This window comes from Atractosteus spatula, chromosome 19 (genome assembly GCF_055471065.1).
Source record: "Atractosteus spatula isolate fAtrSpa1 chromosome 19, fAtrSpa1.hap1, whole genome shotgun sequence".
NCBI lineage: Eukaryota > Metazoa > Chordata > Actinopteri > Semionotiformes > Lepisosteidae > Atractosteus > Atractosteus spatula.
The window spans coordinates 10,261,945-10,284,652 of NC_142724.1; the positions used below are offsets into that span (position 1 = coordinate 10,261,945).

A 22,708-nucleotide genomic window follows, 5' to 3' on the forward strand; every position below is an offset into this window, starting at 1 on the left:
CCAAAGCTCTTATTGCAATAAGCTCGCTCTCACACACAAAGAGTGAAAAAAGCACTATCAATGCAAGGAATTATTATTAACCTTGTTTGATACCACTGACTACACTTTGAATGACGATTGTCTGGCATTTCAAAGCCAGTGTACCTTATGGGAAAGCTTAAGGAGATAACTCTTGCAGCCATGTGAGAGATGAGTAGGCTTCCATGTGTTATACATTGCGTGGGAGAGCTTGCATTTATTCTCATAGAACTGAAATTAATTTGTAACACTGCTTATCACAGATGGAAAGCAGCTGGAAACTAAAGCTTTAATTTTGTTGTATCCTTCTTCATAGAGCTATATCAAATTAATAACCATGACAGTACACACTGCTAGGTCATTAGTATGCCCTGTACTTTAAATCAGATTGATTATCTTTAGCTCAGATATTATGGAAGCTGTAAAGAAAATACAGTGGTTCTGCAATGTGAATCTGAATCACTTTGGAATATAAGATTTAATAAACACCATGAAAGATTGACTCATGACCTATAAATAAGGATTTTTCACAGAGTATCTTAATTGTGATATTAACTGTGTACTTAAATCTGCAAAATACTGGCCCAAATTATTATTTTTGCATGTATTATATTTGATTGCATTTTGAGTTTGTATTCATGCACAGATTTGTATAATTGTAATGATAAAGCAGGGACTGTGGAGTCAGTAATTAAGCAGTTTTTCTTAAAGCTTTCTTGCAACACCCTACATTTTTTATTATTTTTTCCTTATTAGAAATTCTAATAGTACTTATAGAATAGGGAGAAGAATAGGAAGAAGAATGGAGAAGAATAGGGAACTATTTATTCAGAAATGAGAGATGCACAAGTACATTTGTAGGACTGAAAATATCTAAGAGAAAATATAGGTGTTTCTGAAAGTCTTTCAGGAACCCTGACTTAATAATTGCATAATTTTCCTTCTTCACCAGGTAAGGAATAAGAAGATGTTTCCTTTGGGTTGTTCCTCCCAAGATATAATGGACAAGACCAGCTTCAAGCCAGTGCAGCTCTGAAATACCTGGAGAGACGGACAAAAGACAAGAAAATCATCCATGAGCAGGAGAACTCAAATCAATTGGGAACTGAAGAGGGATATAATCCATTTTCTGTACTGCTGTCTTCAGGAGTCTTTGGCCAATTCTCAAAGAAGCCTTCAAAAAGCCTATTATCCCAGCAGTATTATTACCTGCATTTCCCTCCAGAAAGACAGGGGTTAATACAATAGTAAAACAATGTCTATGTGTTCTTGTATAGGCATTGTGAATTGTCCTGGTTGGATTGGTTCTGAAACATTTCTAGGGGATGCCAGAGGATATCTCCGAATCTAGTTTCAACGGAATATACTGACCACGTTTTTAACCTCCCACTCACTGTGATTGCTTGGTCCTACACATGACCACTTTTTATTGACATTAACATGGTCAAAGGAAATGCTGATCTGATAGTTCTGGTTCTTTAAAATAAACGTTTGTCTTCTTTGAACATCACATAGTAGAAAAGCTAAAACTCTCTGCAATTCTTTGCTGACATAACATTCCTGGGATAGCTTGACCCATAGCATAAAATAAGAAAATATATACATACCCATAATTAAAGATTTCCTTTTAGGTGGGTCTATATGTGTTCCTAGCATGGGGAGAGGAGTGGAGTCAAACTTAAGACCTATTAGAACCTGTCAAGGAGCATTGTGTTGTCATACATCATCCTTAGCTGTTTCTATTATAAATCAGTGTCAAATGTTCACATATTCTCCTGAATTCAGCACTCCCACTTTCTAATTTCATTTTTTAACATTTTAAATGTCCCTTCCCAGCCTTTTAACATTGCATTGATGAATTTTGAATTGTAAGGACCTCCAATGTCTTTTATGGGTTACTAAATGCGGACTCTACCATTTATGATATTTCTAGTGTTTATTTCGTATTTTTAGATTGGTTAAGGATCAATGAAATCTTCAAAATGGGAAACATTTTCCAAATGTTGCCCTAGTCTGTTTATATAATGAACACAATAGGAACAAAAAAGTCTACACATTACTTGAACACTTTGTTTTTTTAAAACAGAAAAAAGACCAGAACATTAAAGAACACCTTTTTTAAAGCATCACAATTGGGCATTGCAGCCAAAGATTAAAAAGCTTAAAAAAACCTGAAAGTGGATTTTGCCTTTTTCAGATCCTTTCGGAACCAATTTTGGAATACACAGAGGTGACTTACAGAATGACAAAGTTTGTTCCTTGTATATAAATTCCAGTTGACGTTGTTGGTAAAACAGTACACAGCTCCTGACTACATCTGTGAAACCAGTGCAGGGGAACCATCATTTCTTTTGATGATGTGCAAGTGGGACTGTTATATTCTAACTAAATCCATCAGTCAATGAATGAAGTCCTGATTTCAGGAAAGGTTTGCGAGCGGCCGCTATTTCTGTTTCCCTGAAAGGATTTGGAGCTGAACTTTCTAATTGGTGCGGAAACTGTGAGCAGCTGGAGAATCACAGCTTCATTTTCTTTGATTCACATTCCCAGTCTCCATGTAGGATTTGAGAGGGATGCATCATGGCTCCATCCAGGAGATTGGGAACTCCCTTTGTGCTGCTGATTCTGGGAGTCTTGGACCACTGTGGATCTGTGTTCTCTATGGGCAAAAGGACTAGTGCACCTCAAGGGAAGGCTGAGGACATGAGCTTGATGTCACATGAGAGGGTAAAAAGGGGATGGGTGTGGAACCAATTCTTCGTCGTGGAGGAATATACTGGGACTGAACCCCTCTATGTTGGGAAGGTAATATAACATTTATTTTTTCTAAAGAATAGAAGAGGGCTTCTTCCTTTTTTAATGCCATCTGCAAGAATTACTATATCTGATTTTTCTGTTATATAAAAAAAAATGATTGAGCCACTAAACACAGCATTAATGACCCATGAGATTATAAAGAAAACAGAAGAGCTTTGTTGGAGTAAACCAAAGGTACAGTACAGTACAGGTACATTATGTAAAATAAAGTTATGTGTTTGATAGAAGGCATAACTTTTGAAGGCATAAGTTTGAAAAATCTGAAATACTTATTATGAAATTACTTTTTATGTGGTTTAGAACATTAACTGTTAAAAGAAGAATCCCGGATAATTTTCTTGTGTACTGTGTATCCCTATATTCTTACTAGGTTCAAACCTAAGAAAGAAAACAAGATTCAAACATTATCAGCTGTTATTTTTTGTGATTTGTTTGATTACTCATTCCCTAGGACTATGTCCAAATGAACAGTACCATGCTGTACATAAACAAACCAGCAAAAGCTGGGTGCGGGGTTGGCATTGCCTGTATACAGTATGTCGCAATAGTGTTTTATTGTACTTCGCTGCACTCTTGATTACTGATGCCTTAGAAATCTCCTGTTTACAAATCTGCCATAGGTAAAGGTTGATGTCTCATACAGTAAGTGTGTAAACTGTATACACACAACAAGGTCCTTTTTATAGAGTGTTCTATGATGTAATTTTATGAATCATCACAGAAATATAATTGCCAAGAAAATGTGTATAATATTCTAGCTGCAATATGCGGAAAAGAAGGCCACTTGTTATTGTTACTTTAAAATGCAATCCATCACTTGTATGTTTAAGTCTAGCTACTGATAATGGCAATACTGTATACTGTAATCACACAGATTTCAGTGGACAGCAAGTTAATTTTGAGGTCTCGTTTGTGCAATTATCACAATTAATTATTTTCTTTGTTTTTTTTTAAAGATAAAACTTTCCATTGCATCACTAATTGCAGAGCACTTGATACATAATTGCACATACTGTAAATGCATTGCAGCAGTAGTGTTAAGGTGAAGTGAGGAGTGGGTGAGATCAGCAAATACAGATGGCACACATTGATTTCAGGCTACTAAAAGGGAGAAGCACCTAACGTGTAGATGTGGTTTTGTAATGAGACAGGCACTGAGCCACTCAATTTAATTTAAGCTGTTAGATACAAGTTCAACTGCAAACACATACTGATACTACCCCCTGGGCACTCTGTAAGGACAAAAAAAGTGATGATAATTTTTAAAAGCTTTTTTCCTTGCAAACACATCCCTTAACTGGTGTGTGGGCAGTAAATTCACTAATCAAACATCAACATATGAAACTAAAATGAACACATTACAGTTCACATTAAGATGTAGGCAGACAGTTTTATAGTTTTTGTTAAATTCATTGTCAAGGGCCTTTTGTTCTGCAATGTGTTTCCTGCCAGGTAAACACACCAGGTTATGTTTGTAAATTGTGAAAGAAGCAGTTTACATTTTGGATGTAGCAAGAAAAGCAACAAAGATTGAGGAATTGTCACACATTGTTGTCATTTGTAGAAGAAATAAATGTCATCTTAGAAGAATGCTTCCAGTGAAATAAAATTAACCTTATCTAGGTCCCAGGGTACATAAGAAGGTATAAGATATCCAGTGTCTCTTGTAGTCATAGGAACTGTACTTCTTATGTTTATTTTGTAAAAAGCCTGTCATTATTTCCCACCACACATCTGCCTTAGTGTTTCTTAACCTTAGTCATAGAAGACAACCAACATGACCCTCATTGTTTTATTGGATTGTTTTCAAACAATTATTTCAAACAAGACATTATTCAAGTGTACAACACCAACATCCCACCACGAACTTGGACCCACAATCATCTAGTCTATTTTTATCAACATGCAATGTGTTGTATCTGCAAAATTCTCAGTCACAGTAATGTAGTTATTTACATAGTGCCACAGGAAGTCTGTGTGTTTATACAGTGCTGTAGAGACATTTAGACAGCACGTGATGCAAAGCAGATGCTCAATTAATGAAATACAGAAGTGAGAGATATACTGTAGTGAGTTAAAAATTGGATAGATGATATGCAGAGAAGTACAACACTAAGTGCCGGGTAGGAGTGTACATTACAGAAAACAATACTGTATGTGCTACATTTTAACATAAGAGATGACATAAATTCTAAGTGTTTTATGCAGTATAGATTTCAAAATAAATTACCTGGTGAAAGGTCAACAGACCTAGACTCAGATTAGACCATTATGGCCAGCTGTATAAATAAGTTAAATGTCAATTGTGCAGTCAATGGAAACAGTTTCTATATTTCATACTTAAGATACGTCACAAGATGTACAGTATGCAGTCATATCCAGGGCTGATATTTTTTAATACCAATTATGCAGCCTTTTTATTTTGCCCCACCCCCTTGGGTTTAACAGTAATTTTCCTTGATCATATTTTACTGTGTTTTACTGAGATTTACTAAACTGTCATAATACAGTACCAAGACTTACAGTACTTTAGTAGATCATCACATAGTGCCTACTATGGTGGACTACAGGAGCATCAGAAGTTAGGTTAAGCTTGTAGAAGCTGTATTAGAGCATACAGGGGAAATTACACTTTACTGTAAAGTGTTAAATTTGCCATTCAAAAGTAACATGGTGAACTTTCAGCAAGGAGTAGCTCCAAGATAGACTTGTGGTTAATAACATTAAAAGCGCCAGGGGCGTCTGACAAGACTGTACATCAAACTAGATTCTGCCATCACAGAAACTCTTCACAAATTAATACTTTATTACTACACAGAGGAGTCAATTTTAAGTCAATGCAAAAAGATAATGGATTATCAGTGTTACACATTATGTTAAATTATTATGACAGCAGTTAGTTTCTTATTGCATATAGAATTACTTATTCACAGGCTATTCAAAATGCAAATAAGCTCTATTTTTCTAACATTCAACTACTGTACTTTAGCAATTGTAAATTCTATTTGTTTGGCCATCCCTTTGCAGTACTAAACGGTACTTGACAGATATTGAAAAGGGGCAGGGTGCTGATACATACAATAAGCAGATTTTGGTAAAATAGACACAAAACACAGCTACAGTATAAGGTAAAAACAATGATTTTTATTTATTGTACAGTACATACCTACTGTATGTTACCTACTGTAGCTTTTTATGCTTTGATTCACCTATGAACAACTGTGCATCTAAGCTGCTTACACACTGCAAAACCTGAAAATAAATCAGTTCTTCCAAAAAGACCTCGGAATGCTCAAATTCCTCAAATTCCTAAAACATTAGACAGTCTCGAGCTCCATGAGTTCCAAAGTTGTTCAGATTCTTCCTTCCTTTCTCCCTTTGATCCAGAGGATCTGATTTCTTCCCTAGATATCAGACCCACATTCTGTTGTTAAATGTCATCTGACCAATTGTTTTCCTTTAATTAGTCAAGTGATAGAGGACCATTTCCTTTAATTACAGGTGAAAGACGTTCACCTTCCTGGGGAATGTACAGTAGCTCAGACAAAAGCTTTCATCTTGTCTAAAACTGCCACTCTCTTACAATGTGCAATGGTGCCACATTATGTAGAGACAAAATGTGACTGTTCAAAGTGGAGTGTTTCTGTATAGTAAATGTAAATCATATTATTCTTGAGTATATCACCCTGCAGCTCTCAACTGGCTACCCACTAAAGCTAAACAGTGTTGAGCCTGGTCAGTACCTGTATGGGAGACCTCCTGGGAAGCTATGGTTGCTGCTGAAAGTGGTGTTAGTGAGACCAGTGGGGGGTGCCCACCCTGCGGTCTGTGTGGGTCGTAATGCCCTGGTATAGTGGCGGGGACACTATACTGTAATGGGCGCCATCTTTCGGATGAGACGTTAAACTGACGTCCTGGCTCTCTAGGGTCATTAAAGAGCCCCAGGCATTTCTCGATAAGAGTAGGGAGTTATCCCAGTGTCCTGGCCAAATTTCCTCCATTGGCTTTTACTGTGGCCTTCAAATTGTCCCCATGTATGATTGGCTTGCACTTCGATGGTCCTGCAATGGACTAGTCCAGGGTGTACCCTGTCTTGCACTCGTTGCTTATCAGGCAGGCACTGGCTTTCCACAACACCATATAAAGCGGTTTGGCAAATGACATGACATGATATGACATTATTCTTGAGTAATTCCCTTAATTTAACCCAGCCTTTAAATTAACAGTGCACTTTGTTGAGAGATTTAAAATAAATGCTGCTTTAAAGGATAGGTAGGACTATGAAAATACCAAAGCCAATGACGGTGGACAGCACAAGTGATCTTATGTACTATAGGAAATAAACTATATACAGTACTGTATTTTTCTAAAGTTATTTGATATTCTCTCAACCCGTCCTTCAGGTGGCAGGAAAATTGGGAAATGGGTCAAATCATGTTCTTCCCAGATTATTTTGCTCTTTCTGTACAGTGCATTGTTTCTCTCCTACAGCACAGAGTGCTGAATTTTCTTCTTCAACCTGCCAAGTTGAAAGTCATTGACATGGAACATGAAGGATAATCCTATTGAATTTGGATTTCTTTTCAAAGTCAATGATCTGATTCAGTGAAATGTGAAAATATCTGAGTTCTGGTATTCTGGGGTGGGGTAGGGTGTGCTATTCTGTTCTTTTTCAGTGTGTCTGTCTTTTCTGTACATTGTACACCTTTGCCGAGGGACAGGCTGCCTAAAGTGTATTGATTTGAGCATTTGAATATGTGGTATGCATCTGGGCTGTACACCTGACATTTGGATTGGGAACATTGTACATAAACAACATAACTACCAAACAGGCTAGGCTAGATCGGCCAAATGGCCTGCTCACTTTTTGAATTTTACTTATGTTATTAATACAGTAAAACATTACTCCCTTTTACTAAAACCACAAGCATTTATCACAGCTGTGTGTTGTAGTAATTAGTCAACATTTGGAAGCATTCACCCCAGCTCTCTTAAATAAGAAAGAATAACAAAATAATTTAAGTTCCTGTTCTTTTCTTATCCACATTTTATGCTAAAGTGACTGCATTGATCATAAATACCTCAAAAACGTCTTGCACACAACTCATCGACTCTAATCATAAAGATATTAACACAGCTTTAATATCATACACTGCGCTGCATTTGAGATCCTGCATAAATTGAAAACTGATTTTACTATACACTCCGGTATACAAGCAATGTTCATACTCTTGATGACTCTTGATGTTTCAGATTTTGTATCTTGTGTATCTCAGACTCTTCCAGGCCTTCATAGTCTGCAGGGTGCTTGGGACACCGCTTCACCTTCCCACCAGGCAGCAGTCACCATGAGAGATCTAGTCTCTTGTCTTTTATTGTTTCCTCACAGCTACTCTACCTTTATATGGAGGGCAAAACAGGCTCTTGACTGACTTAATTATCAGAAACTGCTCCTGTAGAAAAAGAGCATGGAATCCTACCCCATCAAAATCTGTTTAATTCACATCCTTTTTTTTTCTTTGAGTTGTCACTTTCTATTGTGTCGTGTTTCTGTGTCCTGAGTCTGGGGGTTCCTTTTTGGGAAGAAAGTCATTGAGACTTCATGCTTAAATCCAAACTCTTTGGGTGGGCATTCTGACTTTAGGGGTCAGAGTTGACTTAATTAAACAAATGACTTGCCTGATTGATCAGTAATTTACAGGTGTTTTAACATTCCTGAGGAAAAGGTGATTTTTAAGAATAAATTGGGTTTTTAAGAATGGATTGGGTCTCTCTAGGACACCCCTGCACTAAACCCTGCCTTGCTTGGCTTGTGATCATATGTCTCTGTGATGTAGAATCTGTATAAAATTCTATAATATTGTATCCAAGTAGTCTCTCTCACAGTGTATTATTTCACAGTTAGGAGCCATTAACTTTGGTAGCAGGTCTGCATGCAGAGTGACAGCAAGAGAGAGAGGGATCTACATTTACAAGTAAGTCATTACTGAAGTGTGCAGAGAGGTGAGCAAAGAGCTGATGTATAAATTAGAAGGCATGAGAGAGAGATGATTTTATTAATAAAATTACAGAGAGTTATTGAGCTCCACGCAGCCAGGGCATATGTCAAAGACTATTAATAGTTGCTACTAGCCTTGCTGGGCTCATCAATCGCCATATGTATCAGAGACTTTAATTACAGTAATACAGAATAAAATACATTGAGTGTGTATTTTATCATTGGCTTCTTTTAGTCATATTTTATCCCATATTATTTTTTTTTTGCTCATGAGCTGAGTAGTTTCTAAGATTACCATACTCACTGGTCGACAAATAATTTTTTTGTTATAATGGTAGCCTTTCACTATAAACCAGCTACCTGTTGCTGCTTATCATGTCTCTGTTAGAGACATTTTTAAAATGACTTCTTAGGTCCACTGTTCTTCCTTTCTCCCTTCCTCTCTGCGGGTTCTTTTTCTGGAACACCCTGATGTGACTAATTTGAACAGTACCCTGGGGGTGCACAGCCAGTTGTGCTCCATCACTTGAGGAAGCTCAGGCCTAGTGACCTTGTGACATCTGAGGCATAGAATTTTAATTTTGGGGGGCAGTATCCTAAGAACTGAAGAAAACTGGATAATATCAAAATTCATATATTGTTTGCCTGAAGGATACAATACAAGAAAATCAAACTGTGTTTTCATTTTTGTTTACATCGTTATAACTTGGCAGTGTTCTGAAAATACTGTACAGTAGATGCTGCAGGCTCCGTGATGTCATTGATCCACAGCATGTACATGATGTTTCATCAATGCAGCACATTGATGATGAGTGATCTAAAAGGACTCAATATTTTCTGGTCCCTGATAGTCCAGAACTGAACCAACACTCCTTAATTAACTGAATCTTTGAGTACTTCAATAAATTATAAACTGAAACAATTGTTCTGACTTTTAAGTTCTCTGCAGTGACCTATCCCACTGCTGTTTTGTTTAAGAGGGTAACATTTTTCTGTAGTAAAACATCTCAAAGCATCAAAATGCACATCAAAAAATAAATGTTTTGGGATATAAAGACGGGAGTGGAATAATTATGTATTTACTACATCAAACATTAATATTGTTTTGACATAAATATAGTAAGAGTCTTTTTAAAAATAAGTAATTGAGATAATAAAACGTATTTTCACTTTTATTTCAAAAGTCCATACAGGCAGACTCTGAATGTCTGAAACTCCAGTCTGTGGATGTGTTCTTAGTTCTAAGAATTCTATGCTTTCTATGTACAGTACAGTACAAATCTGAGTCAAATAGTGACAAGCTGCTGTATCTGTGGGGGAGGAGTGATGGAAAATAGTGGATTTGTGTTATAGCACTCTTCACTGTTTGTTGTAAGAACATTCTGTCATGTCTTTCAAACAGAAAATTAAATCATGCATAACTACATATTTTTTACATCTAGGCAAAACTGTTCCCTAAGGTTGGCAAATGTACTCTGTAAACAAGCTTGTAACACTCAATTATATATTGAGCATATATAATAGCAATCCAACTTTTATAATAAATGTTGTTAATCATTTTATTGATCATTTTAATGGAATAAAATGTTATTTAATATATTGCAGATTACAATGAATAAGTGGAATAAGTATACTGTAAGTGAAATTTACAGACTCCTAATCCAACGTGTTATAAAACACTGCATTTTCTATGTTTCGAGAATATTTTTAAACTGCACCATACGTGGCCTCTTTATTACTGTGTTAAAATTCCTTGTTTCATTTACTATGTTTTAAATTCCTACCATAGATCTAAATACAAATAAGTCACATGTCACTCGCTTTTCAGATCTTTTTCGTGTCTTCCTTTTTCCAGCTTTTGGAATGTTGTCTTGCCTAGAAAGGTGGTAATTGTTTCGCTTTGTTAATCACAGGTCAGCTTTGTTATAAGCCAATTGCCCTGCACAGTTGTACGGTGTATTTTGGTGCGTATTGCAATCATGCAAGAACAGAATTTCACAAAACCTTCACTCTGTTGGCAGAGTGTGTGAAATGGAGCAGATTGGTGTGTCAGCAGCCTGCTTTGTGACCACATGGGTGGTTGATAGCAGCTCAATTGAGAGCGTTCCAGTGCTCAAGAAATGAAACATGAAAGGCTAATTATTTTTCTCGATGGGAGAGCCTTTTACGAGTACCGTGGGAGACAGGTTGTCAGAGGCAGTGAGAAAGTAGTGCTGGGAGGCAGTCCTCATTCCTGTTTTTTTATGTAATTGCAAAATGCCCAAACCTGGGGCACTGCTGAGCATTCTCAGCCTTTACAGTAAGACTTGCATTGCCTTGTTTCCATTTTGCATGGGCCCTTAGTTCATTGCTAGAAGTATTCTGTATTGTTGAATAGCATCACTGCAATCTGTGAGGTTCTGAAACAGGTCTGCATGTGATGAAGCTCACCACATTTCAAGTCAATTAGTGCAGCAGTTCCCGAAGTCAATGGTAATTTGAATTCTACCCCATTTCACCACATGGCCCTAGAATGGTACCTGTCACTTTGGAGTTAATTGGCCAAACAATCCTTAAAACAGTAGTTTGCATAATGGGCCATGTTTCTCAAAACATTCTAAAGCAAGTGTCAAAAATATTGTAGCAACTTCTCAAAATGAAGCAATTTCTTGTCAGTCAGGCATATACAGGTATAGTAGTTACAGATAAGCCTTTATATTTTTGAGAACCCTGGGATCCCGTTTCCACCATGAGGGCAACCTGACTCACTTATTTGAAAATCCTGGGTTTAAACCAGTGTAGCTACCCAACCAGCACTTGATACTTGCGGACTTAGCACGTGTCCGTTTGCAAGTAACGTCCTAAGCCACACTGTCTAAATAAACATAAAAGCTGCTACACCAGAAGATGGGTCCCCTATCAAGAGGGTTTTGAATGGAGTTAACAACCTAGCAGAGCAGTTTCACCATAATAGGATCATTATATACTGTGAGACTTGTTACTACATGAACCAGGAAATATATCATTAAAGAAGCTTTGTTTGACATTGGAACCTTTATTAAGTTGAATTTAATTTAAAAAAAAATGTACAGTACTGTAGCTTCATAATGTCAGGATATTCACAGGAATTTAAAAATGCAAGTTTGAAAAACAACCTCGCAAGATCTTAGCTTGAGGAGATCCTGCCACATATAATAAAAGTATGCTCAGACAAATTGGAAAAACTCAAGGCGCATCACAGAACTGGGGTCTTTGACTAACAGCAGTTGGATGTTATATCTGTAGGCCCAAAAAGAAATGAGTAGTTGACCTACAACCTTCACCTGTAGATGAGGCACAGGCCTATGGACTTCTTGAGTAATGGATCAATACATAAGCCTACATTGGAAAGCAAATTACACACCCTTCCTTACTAAAACCTGCAGGCAAATTGGTTAAAATCAATGAGTTCCTCCCTGTTATGTCTCAGGTTGTTTTAAGATAACAAAATGTTACTGTAAGCCCTAGGAATATGAAATCATTTGTTAGTTGGCTCTACTTGCAGGTTATGAATAGTTTCCAGATTGCGTTTCTTTTCTGTTCATTTTTTTAAGCTTTTCTGCTCCCAAGCATAATCAACATTTGAATAAACAATGCGTGGTTCATTTCTCATTAGCTAACCATGAATAATGCATTCATTTAGGCCTTAAGGGGATAATTGTATAATCTATGTAAAATTCTATTAATGGGCTTTGGAATTCTTACTATTAACAACAGTACCCGAGTCTATGTTTTATTAAATAAGCGCAAACAGATCTTCAGTTGGTAATTGTGTTTACATACATTTGTAGACAAGAAAAAAAACAAAGAGAAACAAACACAAGGGTTGATGGTTTTTCAGACATCAATGGAAAATGTTGTGAAATTCCTTTGCAGTTGTTTAATATTTCGTCTTTCAGTGTTTCAGAGGCACTTCCAGTGCTTGTGTGGTCAGTGGCCTCTGCACAGCAATATAATGGAGAAATGCAATCTGCCATACCGATTTACTTCAGTCTTACTTAATGTACTTTAGCTTCTCATGCAAGTTACTAATCACTGCTACTGAGTTGATTCCCAGTGATTGTTATTCAGCCAGTTACATATTGTAATACGGACTCTATTATGGTAAATATGATCTCTTTATATTCACAGTGCATCAGTGTAAGCTGGTGCACTTACTTGGCAGTGGCTGAGCAGAAGGGAAAGTAATTTTCTAATATTATGAACACATTCTGTAATAATCTGGGAAAGAAAGCAACAGTGCCCACTGCCAGATGGATTCGGATACAGATTCATGCTTCTTTTCTTTATATTATGCAACCTATTACCCCCAGTAGGCGTATGTTAGTGGTTTATAATTCTACTCACAGTCAAACCACCAGTATATTAAACAATAAAATATAAAAATTAAATCATTTCATTTAAGTTATACAAAGTGGGTGACATACAGTACACTAAATAATTTCATTTAAATTATACAAAGTGGGTGACATTCACTAAAATGCCTTTGTACTGTATGTTTAGGATGATGTGTATTTTTAAAATGCAGGGCAGAAAAGGCACTGAATAATATAAAATTACCAATATTGCTAGGCTTTATTTGAACACATTTCACTTAAAATGTGATATAATTGCAAAATATTGTGAGATCTTTGAATCTTAGCCAGACTTAGAACCGAGGGGGTTCTTTCTTCCCTTTGGCTTAGAATTTCTGAAGAAATGCCCCAGTCTGTTGATAGGACACACTGCGCTATGTTTCTAGAGAAATATGACAAAACAATTGTTAGGTAAAACAATATCACAGGAGGAAAAATAAATTTAATGAATGCTTCAAATCTACAAAAACAAATGCCTTAAAGGTTGAAAAATTTACAATAGCATCAACATTCCACAACATTCCATAGCTGATAGCAAGTTGTAAAAATGAAATAAACTGTGACTAGTACAGGATATCCTGTACTATAGTCTTGGAAGAACCATTACATTTTGCAGGTTGACATGTATGAATTTATAGAAAATAACTAATCTAGTGCTGCATGTAATATTTAATGTTTCACTCTTGTTTGATTGATATTAGTTGACTTAAAGCCTATTGAAGGAATACTTTATATTCAGTGATTCATATACCTGTTTTTAACTGTTACAGATTTCTCCCAACTCTGAAACTGTTAAGCCTGACTAAGCCAGAGCTTTTGATATTTTAGGCTTCTGTATTCCTGGCTGTCGGAGATATGAATGGTTTATTAGCGCTTAAATATTGATACCCTAATAAGTTTGTATTTTCTGAGCATTCATTTGTCTTGCTGGGGGAAGGTTTAAAATGAAAAAAAAAACTGCAATATCGACACAGACCTTGCATTATTTCCTTGGTTTGTGGCAAATACTTAATGAAAATCCCTAGAGGGAGGATAGGAGCTCATATTTAATTAAGGGTTTATTAAATATTAACACGAGAGAGATTATTTTAGTAGCTTGTACTATATTAGAAATTCTTCTGGAAAAGAAACTTTCAAATACCAAAAAGTGCTGGAGCTATCTCATTGTTAAGAATACCAGCTGTCTATGACATGCATTAACAATGATACTGTATATTCTCTGCAAACAAAATTATGAAGAGAGTTCTGTTACGAAAGTCTTCTTATTGTTATGTGCATTTCCTGAAAACCTTCCAGTCCGCATCCATCAGTCTGTAGGGGCTGGAGGCTGGAAACTGGGAGCAGGGGGTTAGTGAAGATTTAATTTTTTTTCTCATAGATTGTTAGCTTAAGGGAATTACAAGAAAAAACATTTCCAAAGTACCAGAACAAAACCAGCATCTCAAGAGCACTGCTTATAGCCCCCCCAAAAAATAAAATTAAGAATTCCAGGCTTGCTTGTTCATGTGCAAATTTTAAAATGGGCAGTTTGCTTCACATAACTGGAGAAACCGGATCACCTAGTGAAAGCTCATGAGCACACAGTAAGAACATGCTAACTACACATACTGTAGATCAGGACATAATTGAACCCAGCATCTAAGACATCTGAGGCAGCACCATTGACTGCCATGCCACTATACTGTCCATTGTTGGACAAGTCATATATGTTTTAAATGCACTTGGTTGTGGTACAAAACAATAGAAAATCTAATTCACAACAGGGTCCTGAACTTTACTTCATTCCTCTGCAGATCCACTCAGATTCAGACGAAGGGGATGGCTCCATTAAGTACACCATATCTGGTGAGGGCGCAGGTACTATCTTCATCATCGATGAGATCACTGGTGACATCCATGCTACTGAGAGACTGGACCGGGAGGAGAAGACTTTCTACACACTTCGTGCACAGGCCCGCGATCGTCTCACTGACCGGCCACTTGAACCCGAGTCCGAGTTCATCATCAAGGTGCAGGATATCAATGACAGCGAACCCAAGTTTCTGGAGGGACCCTACATTGGAAGTGTGCCTGAGTTGTCACCCATCGGTAAGGGGGAAGGGAGGGAAAACTGGGGTTAAATCTTCATAAGCAGGTAAGACGATGAAAGGGTTCTTAAAATATTATCCGAAAATATTTATTTGATACTTGATTATGATTGAGGGAGATGCAGGACAGCAGCAGGACCTTGAATGAGATAGTTTATCCAACAGAGTATTATTACACACACATTACACTGCCAAAGGAAGAAATTTGCACTGTCTGACGCTTACTGATTGAAATAACTATACCACAAATGATAGTATTCCTGCTGCCTTTGTACTTGACTGGATTGACATGACTTGACACTGTTGTTAGATATGATAGACAAATTGAAAAGTCCATATTGCTAAATATTCTTCTGAACTCTTAAATGAATGTCTGGAAAAATATTACATTTGATTATGATTGAGATCTGTAGATGCTGGCACTCCAAATGTCATGGTGGACATCGTGTGATTACCACCTTCAAAATCTCTAATAAAATGAACATTTACCCTGTCCTAAACACGGTAAATAACTGGTTATCATCTGGTTTACTTGTTATCTATTAAAATAATGTTAATGAAGAAGAATCATGAAGCTACTGTCTTATTTGGGGCCATTTTTGTAAAACGTGTGCTACAACACTATTCCGCATGCCACTTCTCCCTGCTTCTTATTTTGCTTTTTGACAGACATGTCTTTCAATTGTGAAATCCAGTGTAGCACAAGAAAACATTATTTTCAGACCTAACATGCATTTCCCAGTGCAGTAGTAACTACAGGATCTTACACAGTGCAGGATTATATCTTACATTTAGGATGCAAGTACAGTAACTGCAGAGCAATGTAAGAGTTGGTACCATAGGTATAAGACAGTGGAGGTGATTTGGGGATCTACAAGAGCAAGGTGAACTGGTGAGAATTGTTGAAGACAGATAAATTGAGACCTGGAAGAAATAAACCGCTAGTGAAAGAATGTTGAAATGATTTCAAAAAAAGGAACTGGAGGCTAGGATGGAAAGAATTGTTTTATAAAATAGGCAAGAGACTGTGTCAGTTTGTACAGTATGTGTAGCACAGGGGGATAAACCCCAGTCACTAATTTCTCCTTCACTTCAGGAAACCCATTCCAAATGAATTCCTGCTTTTTCACTGTCCAGCACTAGGAGACAGACAGGTACAGTAGCTGTTTAAAGAAACAAAAGGAAGTAAGCTTGGCTACTTATTGTGAGAACACCCCCAGCGCACACACATTCCCCCTCCTGCTCAGATTATACATTAAGCGGTTGTGCACATCATGTTTTATACATTGAACAAAGCACTGGGACTAATGAGATAAAAGGAGTGTTTAGTCGAGCATTTCCAGTTTGTTTTCAGCTTCTTGTTTGCTCTCCTGTATAACAAGTACTAATAGAAGCAGATTAGGGTCTCTATGTTAAGGTCATTGTCTCTCCTGCCTGCACAGTTTAGGAAGATAGATTTGACAGAGCAGGTGTCAGGGCTCTTCGAAGACACTGACAGGACTGCTTGAATAACATTAATTGTTTGACACTGCTGAAACAACTTTAGACTTTATATATTATTTGGCCATATGAAAAAAATGTGTTTTTCTCTAATCATACTATTTCATAACTCCCCTGTGTACATATAGTATGTGCTTACTTTGAGCATATGTGTCAGATCCTGCATGATAATTTATTCAAAATCTAGCTTCCACAAACTATTACTCTATTTCTGTCTGGTCCATTTTGTGCTTGGTGGTATGTCATTTATGCAGATATATGATCTGTACTTCAAGTCTACTCATTTTGATAGGGCCAGACTCTGCTTGTCTGGAAAGCCCAGAGGTTTTTCCTGTAAGTGTAACTTCATATGAAGGCACCATTAATGAAAACAATGAAATTTTATGGTGCTAATCAGAGGCTGTAGAGAAAAATGACCACCATTCAATTTCCAAATTAGCTTCATAGTTGCATTTTTATATGCTAATTTGCTTCTTTATTTGCTTCTTTTATTTCTGAGGATATAAAAGGATATTCTATTTCCACCTGTGTATTTTTTAAAAAAAAGCTACAGGAAGTCAGTCAGGAAAACAAATGTGCTATTTTCTATAGGATGCATAAAATATGTACAAAAATAGACTGTGTGAATCAGGCTGCAGTGTGGAAAGCAGTTTGTCTGAGTGGCTCACTGATTAAGTGCTTGACTACAGTTTATTCAGTAGGTGTGTTTAAGTTGCTGAGCTGAAGAGGGCTTTGGAATGCTTCCTGTAAAGAAAGAAGTAGACAAAAAGAAAGAAAGGGAGAAAGGGAAATGCACTAGAATCTCATGAGAAAAACATATAAACGAATCATTGCACATTTTCAAAACATATGGCTTGTAATCAGATCAGATGAAAAAAAGAAAAACACAATGAAATAAAAAAGAATCTGTTGAGAGGTCACTGTGTGATGCAGTTAGAAGTATTATATTAGAGAGACATTCTGGCTCTGCTTTTTGGGAGGTGAGCAGTTGCTGGCAGTCTGTGTTTGCAGATGATTTTGAAAACTGCACAATAATATGGTTAAGCAGTATTGTAGGATCTTACAAAAACAGAACTACGCTCATCTGTCGATATTAGATGTGATGGAAGTAGGCTGATACATTTACTGCTTAATTGATGTACTTTATCTTTGTACTAAAAATACTTTGGGAGACAAAAGCTTCCCAGTATATTTGTTTTCATTCCAGTAATAGCCTGGAGTGTATTGCTTCAGTGCTTCTTTTAAGCTGCTGCCACTGGCACCATACAGTATGTTGGCCTTTGTCCAGATATCAGGCTGTTTACTTTCTCATCAAACAAAGAGAAAGGTTGGCAAAACATGCTTAAAACTCTGGTTTTAAAATGGCAGCACATGCATTGTTAATGGGGATTTTATGTTAGCAGAACATTCAAACAGACATACACATCTGTGTATCAAATAATAAGACATCCCTCATCATCATTTTCATGTAATCTTACCCTGACTCTTTCACCTGCATAACGTGCTACCTGGAAAGCTTGAAACATCAAATGGCCTTCCAATGGAATATGTTTATGTTAATACTTTGGGGCTTCCATGACTATTCTAGGATACAATGTCATTTACCAGCTGTGGCCAGGATTCTCAGTGGCCACATCTTTCTGACCAGCAGTGGGATTGCAAGGGCTTAAACTGATAAGGGTTTCCACCACGTGTCATTCAGTACTGATTTCCAAATACTGCAAAGCACCTGAAAGTTTGGAGTGAAGTCAGTTAGAGATGTGCAGCTCTTCAAGTCAGTGCTGTCTGCTGGGCACTGTCACGGACGTCCAAAGGGACTAACCGTGGGGAGCAGGAGAGCGGAAAAAGACCCATATGCGTAGCTGCGAGACGGGAAAAAGGCCCGGGCTCATAGTGCAAAGAGTTCAGGAATGCCGTATAGAAACCTATGCCCTCAGGGAGCGGACGTGGGGGGCCCTGGTGCTAGGCGGGTCTCAGGACATCCGAACGTCAATGCTGAGCGAGGACAGAGTACAAGACCCGGAAATATATAGCCCAAGGGAAAGAGAGGGACAGGAAGGACAGCAGACCAGAAACTAGGGACAGGACAGAGAAGGAGGGCACTGACACTGGCGTGACAGGCACTGTGCTGTTCACAGCAGTGTCAGTTAATGAGTCACAGCGTGGAGCTTCCTTAAGGTATCTATTGAGAAGCCAGAGCAGAAGTCAACACAAAGCATTCTACTAACTTGTCTCGCAGTGGTCATCCATGATTACAATTCTACAAACAGATGCAGTTACCTACTGTATCTAAAAATCTTTCAAATACTGCATTTTCAAATAACACTTGGAATACAGTAGGACACACAGAATATAGAAACTGTCATGTACTGATATTTAAGCCTTTTACTGTATATTGAGTAGGAGAGGTTGCTCAATGACACAGTGGTTAGCATTGCTACCTTGCAGCACTGAGGCCCTAGGTTTTAATTACTGGGGAGCTACCTATGCGGATTTAGTATGTTCTCCCCATGTTCTTCCCACAGTGAAAAGGCATATCCGTTGCTTGCCAGGATAGGCACTGGCTCCCCCACGACCATGTATTAGATAAAGCATAAAAATGAAAGGATAGTTATTGAGCAGCCATACTGTATGATCAATAAGTCCCATAAGACATGTCTTTAGACAATGTGAAAGACATGTTTTATATCCAAGATCGGGAGAAAAACACTTTACAGTAGACAAGTGAAACAACGCTCTGGAACTGGCTATTTATTTCCTAGATCCTGACAGCTGAGGGCTTGTTAGACAAGCAGAGGCATTAATAATTAAGCCCCCCCCCCCTCTTTTCCTCCCCTCCAGCTGTTTGGCCTAAGCAGCTTTTTAAAGAAAAAGATATTTAAAGTTTGCTCTTGTTCACTTGGCGTGTGTGTGATTTTAGAATGCTTGGAGCACACGTGGCAGATACATCCTGCATAATTATATAAACCTCTGCCCCCCTTAGCTCCTATGAGAAAGACATCTGTAGAGGACACAAAGTAGGTTAAGTTTTGCCCATCATTTCTAAACCCAGTCATGAAAACTGTAATTCATCAAATTGCAAAACCACTTCATTCTCAATGTTTTGGAACCTTTTTTTCCTCTTAGGTTTTGTAATGAATGAGTGGTCACAAATTAAATTTAAAAATAGTGTACACATTCTAAAATATATCATATATACAATAAGAGCATTTAAACTTTTATTTAAAAAGTTAATTTAACAAGGGAATGAAAACTACTTTGAATAGTAACCTTACTTAGATTACATTATCAAAGAGTTAGTTACCTCTTTTGATCTCATTCTTGGGAGGTGAATTTGTTTCCGTTCTTTGACGTGATAATTTTACAGTATTTCTGGCTTTGAAACAGCGTGGAAGATTTATTTAGTTTGAAGATTTCTTGATTACTATCTTATCATATGGTGATTATGAGATTGCTGTTGATTGAACTCACTATTTCACATACTAGGGGACTTCTTAAGCCTTTCATCTGGGTTTACCTTGGCAATTGTTCTTAATCTATTATGATTTTTAAATATCAAAGGTTCATTTTTATGAAAACATTGAATTTAAAAAGTAAAATGATTTTAAAAAATCACCTATTTATTTCAAATTTTATTAAGGACAGAAGAGGGAAATAAAGTTTCATTTAGAGGGGGAAAACGTGAAAAGTAATGGAAAAGCTAAATGTTTAACTTCTTAAACACTTCTTCTTTCTAACTTCTTCTATAACTTCTAAGTACTTCTTCCTAACAAACTTCTTTCTTGCGTCAGACATGTCTGTAAAAAAAGAGTGATGAGGCCGAATTTTAATCGTTAGAAACAGATCTCTTTTAATTGCCTTCGAGTTATGAAGTAGTAGATTGTTAATCATAAACTGAATTAAAGCTTTGTCATAGCTAGGAGTATCAATAGCTTGTTTATTATGCATTCATAGAGTGTCATCTGCAACCATTTTATACTGAAGTGTAACTGAAAATAGCATAGCAGAGCTCCTAGGCAGACTTTCTGCCTGCAGGCCATTGGGTTTTATGGTACAGTGCTTTATGGTGCGTATTGAAAAATGAATCACACTTGGAAGCTGGGAGAAATAACTTTTGAAGTAGAGATGGCTAGCCTTTTATGTCTCTCTAAATGATTCCATTTTGGTCCAAGAATTTAGTAGAAAGCCATTTCATACCATTTTGTGCTGAGTGTTAGGGAAGCGCTTGGGTGGGGAGGCAGTATGCCATTCCTGCCATGAAAAGGGATACAAATCTCCTTTATGATTCTACCTCTTAAAAAGCTGTCACTCTGACATCTTGGGCTCCTCAGGCCCCTTCAGCAGTAATTGAACCATCTCACCTGGGGTGCAAAATGTCGTCGGAAGCTGTTTTAACACACTACATAGGTGATATTAAGTGGATCCTTCACCTAAATCAGCGTTAGGATTGATTAAGAGAAGTGGCCAGACCTTCTTTTTTAAGTTTCCTTTGCCACTGCACTCAATTTTCAAGCTGGTGATCATCCTTTTATCCAAGTGCTGATTGAGAACTACTGTATACACATTTCTTCTCGACCGCCAGTCTTCAGTTTCCAGTTCTCCAGATCTGGAGCTGTCAATGCAAAGCCCACACGTTATTGGGAACCACTGATTCATTCCGGATTTCTCCACTTACAGTAAATGCTATGTAGCTTCAGGAATATTTGTACAGTTATACACAAAACATAAAAAACAAAATGAACTGATTTAAGTGAAATAGACTCTCTGGTTCTCGTGTTAATATTGCAGGCATTGTGGGCAATATATAAAAACATTCTTATTTTATTTTGCGAAAAAGTAACATCAAAAGCATTGTTACCAGCAGGTGTTTTGCTGTTAATGGATTTCCAATGGACAGTCAATGCAAACAAGGTTAATCATAAGAACAGAGGAAGGATGTTAAATGAGAGGAGGTCAATCAATCTCTCCTCTGTGCTTAACCAAAATATAACTGCTTTTGGCTAATATTTTGCACAAATTTCCAATCTATGCTACTTTAAACATAGCGGATGCAAGTTTAATTAAGAATTGGGTGACTTCAAGGATACTTAGCTGCATCCTTGGTGCGTAACCACAGTCCTCCAGGGCCACAGTGTTTTCTGGGATTTCGTTACACTTGAACTCTCACTTGAAAAAAATGAGATGATTATTTACTTCTCTGGGCCCCAGGCAGTCAATGATTTAAATAAGATCAAGAAAGCCCTTAAAATATGAAGAAGACATACTGTAGGTTTGCAGTATAATATACTGCACCTCCTTCTTGCTGTGTGTTCTTTCATATTCATGCCGAGTTATATCATACTGTATACTGAGAAAGAATTGCTGCCTGTGGTGACATTACATTTCTTATGCCTACCTATTTATGCTGTATATAATTCATCAGTCACATTATCAGTTTCTGGAGGAAACCTTCTCTAAGATTCTTTTCATAACTTCCGTTTTCTTCCTCCTACAAACTTCTTGATTTCATTTTAACAGCTTCCTGAAGGTTGAATTCTTGGTTACTTTTGTACGTACTGTAGGGATATAGTCAAGTATTATACAGCATAACTTTTTAAAACTGTATAATAAGTGTGCAGTCAATTACCACTTGCACTAATAAGAGGATACATCTTTGCATGCTTTTTTATCCAGCCTAATAGTTCAACAGATCTCCAGGGCTTTGTGTCCACTCTAATATTGAATGTATGAGTTTCGTTCATAAAGATTTAATATATGTCTACAGAAAATGCATGCAAATAGTATCTTGTTTTACAAACGACATAAATGTACATGCAAACATAAAAAAACAATATTTACAATAGCCTATATCAAACTATTATGATGTCTTGCTCAATAATTTTAACTTGAAACTACCATACTTTCATTTTTAATAT

The 22,708-nt window shown here is 37.1% G+C and overlaps 1 protein-coding gene across 1 annotated transcript in view; it reads left to right on the forward strand.

Annotated features, from left to right (window-relative positions):
- The first annotated feature begins 970 nt into the window (after positions 1-970).
- cdh22 (cadherin 22) overlaps positions 971-22,708 on the forward strand; it is a 166,373-nt gene continuing 144,635 nt past the window's right edge. The window contains exons 1-2 of the mRNA XM_088937318.1: positions 971-2,823; positions 15,000-15,294. Coding sequence (XP_088793444.1) covers positions 2,599-2,823; positions 15,000-15,294 — 520 coding nt within the window. The 5' untranslated portion in view covers positions 971-2,598. The remainder of the gene's footprint in view (positions 2,824-14,999; positions 15,295-22,708) is intronic.